The sequence below is a fragment of the Dermacentor variabilis genome, chromosome 6 (assembly GCF_050947875.1).
Source record: "Dermacentor variabilis isolate Ectoservices chromosome 6, ASM5094787v1, whole genome shotgun sequence".
NCBI lineage: Eukaryota > Metazoa > Arthropoda > Arachnida > Ixodida > Ixodidae > Dermacentor > Dermacentor variabilis.
This window is the reverse complement of record NC_134573.1, coordinates 14,584,999-14,590,831: the sequence shown is the minus strand read 5'-3', so window position 1 is coordinate 14,590,831 and position 5,833 is coordinate 14,584,999. Positions and strand designations below refer to the sequence as shown.

The 5,833-nt window shown below is 46.0% G+C and overlaps 1 protein-coding gene and 1 pseudogene across 1 annotated transcript; one reads left to right on the top strand and one right to left on the bottom strand.

Moving 5' to 3' along the window:
- The first annotated feature begins 2,334 nt into the window (after positions 1–2,334).
- Positions 2,335–4,173, top strand: LOC142584560 (uncharacterized). Its single transcript, XM_075694661.1, has 3 exons — positions 2,335–2,418; positions 3,023–3,225; positions 3,678–4,173. Exons 1-3 carry the CDS (start codon positions 2,335–2,337, stop codon positions 4,171–4,173), a joined length of 783 nt encoding a protein of 260 aa, XP_075550776.1.
- LOC142584558 (uncharacterized) lies at positions 3,628–5,124 on the bottom strand (annotated as a pseudogene).
- Between the last annotated feature and the right edge of the window lie 709 nt (positions 5,125–5,833).

Here is a 5,833-nt window from a genome sequence, read left to right as displayed (position 1 = left end):
GCAGCAGTGATTGACTGCATTGGCCCCCGCAGCAGTACTACCAAGGAAACAAGTTACAGTGAGTGCTCATCTTAAGGTTGCCACTTCAAAGGGCATATTATTTTTGGGTGCTGAAGATACTGAGGTTTAGCCTTGTAGTCATTACCGTGACTACAAGTTAGACCGCTACCAGTTTGAAAAGAGGAAGAAAATTTGTCAGCACTCCTAAAAGCACACAGTACGATGCTATGTGGGGCTGGAGGGCGAACCGTACTTGGAAGATTACTCTCTTGCTGGCTGGCTTGCGCATCCTAAGCCTGAAAAAACGGACAGAATCTTTACAACTATGCAAACGCGTCGCTTATTACTTACCCGGGTTACCCCGCATTCAGATATTCACCCTTACTTGAAGCCCATGCTTGACTGTCGCTATAACGACAGGTGTGAACGTGCCCAAGACACTCACTGTCTCTCCTTGAGCGCGTTTGCATCGGGCTTTATCTCGACGAAATCAAGCATGGGCTTCAAGTTAAGGCGTATTTCTGAATGCGTGGGTAAGGCATACAAGGTAGCTTAAGACGCCTAGAGTAATCAGTTTTCAGCTTCTCTAAATTCAGCGATTAGTTTAAAATCCCAGAGTATAAATCCACACCTATAGCATCTTTATCATGGAGGCAGATCTAAGGCATCTGCTTAAATAGTACTACTGACAATAAGATTGTCCTTGCAAGCAGTAGAGCACAGCAAAGCTTTATATGTAGCGCAAAACGATCGACTGTTCAAGAACACGTGAAAGTTCATGGCTTGTGCCTACAAATGATACAAGCACGTCATACTGCACGCTATATACAGGAGCTGTGGAAATGTACAGAGTAGCAACAAAGCGTGCAAAATATCGCGTAGCTCTACAGACAGCCCTTATTACAAAGCACCTCCAAAGCAATGTATCAACGGTGACTACCTCACAACATCGAGCACCACTATCGAAAACGTGTGCCAGAACCACTGACACCATCGTGCCATTGTGCACAAAAGCTGCGGACCGCGAGAAGCACGTACATTTCAAGAAAGAGCAGGACGACTATGAGAAGATGAACTGAAACACGGGCCAAAGGGAGACAACCAAGAACGTCGCTTCTCTATCGCCATTTGTTTCGGGCTGCAGTTCAGCTGTTCAAACTAGTCTTAGCTATGCACCAATAGACCCTTTTCCTAATTCAGTCTGGCAACACTGACACAGGAGGCTCCCCGTGCTGTTACTCTATTACTCTATGAGTTGTCCGCCGTTAGTTGGTCTGTGCGAGCGGTGCGGTGTGTTCGCTGGTCGCTAGGTTGACGCACAGCAGCAGCATGTCGTGGTCCAAGAGCCTCGCTGTCATACCGAAAAGCCTTGGTATAGGCAAAATAGAGGCGTATCGCACGTCGAGAAGCGTCGGAAACCGCAATGCACTACGCAGCCATAAGTTCGTCGCAGAAAGCTACGTCCAATGCTCGACGATTGAAACACGTTCATTCACAACGCAGTAAGTATCCTGGCTATCATTTTCTTTTCGCTTGCTTGCTAGCGTTTTTGTTGTTAAACGATACAACGACCGTTCACAAGGCACACAGGCTGATTCACATGCGTTTGCGAAGTGATATGTTGCCGTGCAGAAGGATAACGTGTCGCCCGATACGACAGCTGTAATGACTGCGTTTATGCTGGCGCCAGCAGAAATTAACTTGTCCTTCTTACTTCGATGCAGTGATTCCACGCTCGTGCGCGTACGGGCTAAGTGCTTCAGCAGCCAAAAGAAGACTGCAACACCGTATGCCGTGACCGCCTTGCTGACGCACGATGGTTTTGTGAAAGAGTGTACATGTGAGTGCGCTGCTAGAGAGAACGGCACATGTCACCATGTCATGGGACTGTTGAAAGTCCTTGTGCTACTTCTTGATAACGGGTATGCAGAGGCTCCGCCGGAAATGTCATGTACAGAACTGCCACAAATCTGGAGGAGGCCCCGGGGGCACAAAATACTGGCTTCTAGCGTCGACGAAATTGACTAGAGAGCCGCACGGCCAGACGGTCTTTCTCACCCGCTCCAATAGCGTCTTTATGAAGCCAGGAAAAGACCGAGGAGCGTCGAAGATGTTCAGAAAGCTGCGAGGCAGTTCGCAAGAGAGATGGCTGCACATACTGCGAGTCCACTTCTGGAACACTGGTAGTCTGCAACACTAAAGAAAGCAGACAGTTTGTTTGGCGAGGCATGTGAAGGCAGCCTCTTGTGGAGCCAGAAACCACTTGTACCACGTGACTTCACCACCTATTTATGCCCAGAAATTCAGGTTGGGGTGACTACAAAGTTGACACCCATGCAGCCAGCATTTTTTCCAGAACCCTTAAACACTGTTGTGTCGTGCGTGGGCCTGCCACCAATGCAGCAGGCTGTAATCGAGGCAAGCACATACATGCGTGTAGCATGCCGGCATTTAGCATGGAATAAAGCACAGGAAACACAAGAACCTTGTGCACAACTTTCGCTTCTTTATGTCTTCGACCTATGTAGCATACTCTTGCTACGTGCTGCATAACTTGTGTTAACTAACCCACTTCGTCACGTTTATAACGCTTTTGCTGATTAGCAACCAAACATAATATTTACAAAGTTATGTTGACTGTGGTTATGTCTTTCTGTGCGTTAACTCTGACATATGCTGCACCCTTACACGCAGGCTTTTGTTTGCTGTCTGTTGATGAAGCTCACCAGCTTGAACAGAGCTCTTGCCAGCAGAGCCTATTCATAGCATACATGTAGCATGGAATGAAGCCAGAAAATGCAATAACATTGTGCACGACTTCCAAGTAGTTCCCGTGTGTTTTTCAACGTGTGCTCTTGCTACTCGCTATATACATTACTTGTGCTAACTAACCTACATTTTCATAACACTATTTCTTCTGCTTAGCAACCGAACAGTTTTATTAGTTTACAAAAATATGCTGACTCTGTTATGTCCGCTTTCTGTGTGTGAACTCTAACATGTGCTGCACCCTTATATGCAGGCTCTCATGCTGTATGTTGATGAAGCTCGCCAGCTCGAGCAGACCTCTCGCCAGCAGAGCCAAAGTGCGACATGGAAAGCTGCTCGCAAAAACCGCTTGACTGCTTCCAATTTTGGTGTTGCTGTTACACATGAGAATTGGACAGAGAAAGGCCTGCAGAACCTCACCACAGACCGAGGTCTGTCTAGAGTAAGGGCCATCCAGTAAGTACGGGTCCAAAAACATTTTCTTGGCCAAGTTAGTTCACAACAAAGTGAAAACTATAGCACCAGAAGACAAAGTGTACAGGCGAGGCACTTCCTTGTTTACATCTGCTATGGATAATCTTGCTTCCAGTGAATCACGGTGGCTACAAGTGATTGGCGCTAATGAATGTACAGGTACAATGTTATTAATAGATTACACATGTGCACCTGTTGTCACACATTGATCAAAAACCTTTGAAATAGGAGTAGCTTTGCACACTATATTGTTAATCAAGCTTTTAGTCATGGGTACAGGTTGGCCTTTAATAAATATCATTTTATTAACCTGTGCTCCTCAACATCGTTACAATATTAGCATATGTATACACACCGTATGTACTGCCTAACGTGGATTGTATCACAGAATGCAAATAAAAGACAGAACTTGCATCACGGTATTTCTGTTTCAGGTACGGAGTTTCAAGCGAAGCCATGGCTGTTCAAAAATATGAAACAACCCTCCGAACCTTCCGGCACAATATTCAGACCTTCCACTGCGGCCTTATTGTGGATCCCACGTGCCCATGGCTCGGTGCATCGCCTGATCGTGTGGTGTGGGACCCAGAGGAACCGAATCCTCATGGCATTGTCGAAGTTAAGTGCCCATATTCAATGAAAGACTTGAAAATACCAAGCACTCATGGCTCGTGCCTTGTGAAAGACAGCTACTGCACACACAGGCTAAACCGCACCCACTATTACTATTACCAAGTTCTTGGGCAGATGGCCCTTTCAGGGCTTACTTGGGCTGACTTTGTTATGTATGCTCCACAGTTTCTAGTTGTCGAAAGAATTCGATTCAGTGAAAATGAATGGCAGAAATGCAAAAATAGGTTGGACAGCTTTTATCTTTCCTCACTTCTGCCGTACTTGGCAAAAACATGCAGTGCGAACAATGGATGTTGAATGCAAGAGATTACATGTATTTATGTATTTATTAATAAAGCTGTGATACTATTGACAATGCCTTGTATCCTTTTCTTGAAACGAGTATTGAATCCATGTGCTCATTGCTTTGGCCATGCTAGCTTGGCAGTCACTGCGAAGGTTATGTAGTACTGAACTGACACCTTGCACATCACTGCAGCAAGATTGTTGCTGCTGCAGATCCTAGGTTGCTATTAAAGGACTTTGAAGATTGCTTAAGAATGCACACAATGCCCAAATTTCATTAATGATCGGTGCAATTGACAGTGGGATGGGCCTGTCGAAAATATGAAATGCCTTAATACGTTGAATGCGCCGCTCGACATGTATTCTGAGACTTGCAATTTCCTCTGTTTGTCTAACTTCTTCTTCAGTAAGGTGCTGTCTCCGAAGGAAAGGGGGAATGTTCAACGCAACTCCTTTTGCACTGAGCAGGTCCTGTATCTTAAAGCCCTTGTCGGCCATTACCGAGTCGCCACGCTCAAACTCGAGTTTTAAAAACCCACTTTTTTCAACGAGCTCTTTGTCTGACACCGACCCTGTACATAATTTTGACAGAAACGTGATCGTTCCATCAGGTGAAATGACAACCAAACCCTTCATTGTATTAGTTGACTTGTAGGTTGAGTAGGTCGCCGACTGAAGGACCAGAGAGCTTGGAACTTCGCATCTCACTTCTGTTGCGTCGATAATGGCTCTTGTTGATGGGTATCGCTCTTTAAAGATGGCTGGCATAGCCTTGTCAACCTTGTCTCTGCTCAGTCAAAGGTCTATCTGGCCAACCTGCAAATAAATAAAGCTGATCCATGTGGTACATATTCTGGATACTGTAGCAATGGACACCCTGAACCTGTAGGCAAGGTCCCTTTCGAAAAGCCCAAGACGCAACCTTACGAGAACAAGAAAAAGCTGGTCCTTAGCCGTCAGCATGTGCGGCCTCCCTGCATTACTTGACGAACTTGAATAGCTCCTAGACCATACTTTTATATTTTCCACACACTCACCGGGGTTTATCAAACAGAAGAAGCACATGAATGATTCAAAGCTTGAAAGCCCAGTGTAGAAACTAATGTCCTCAGGGCTGTCCTTGAAGCATTCGACAGAAAATTGCCTGCTTTTATGCCGATCAAGCTTTTTGTTTTTCATATTGAGTATTTCACACTCTCTCTGAGCTTTATAAAGCACACCTTTTGCAGAATTCACCTCTTTCGTTCTAATTTCCAAGTCGCTCTCCAGTTGTTGTATACGCACTTGAAGCAGAGAGAGCTGCGTCTCGAGCTCAGGCACTCGCTCTGCATTTGCTTTCGCAGACTTCACCTCTTCGGTCCTACCTTCTAGGTCGCTTTCCAGTTGGTGTATGCGCATTTGGAGTACAGAAAGCTGCCTCTAGAGCTCCAGCACTCTAACTGCACATGCACAATCACAAACTTCGTGGTCTCGGACGTGGGTCGCACTGGCCGGCTTTGAAACACTTGCACACTCTGTGGCATCCATAGTTTCAACAGCTGTTGAAGAATCCCGCGACGCGGCGACATCACTACTAGGAGAAAGCGGTGGTTGTGACGCAAACCCGGAGCTGCTAGCCTGGCCGACGGCGGAAAACAGTTTTATTTTCGTGAGACACTGTTGTCGTTCTTTC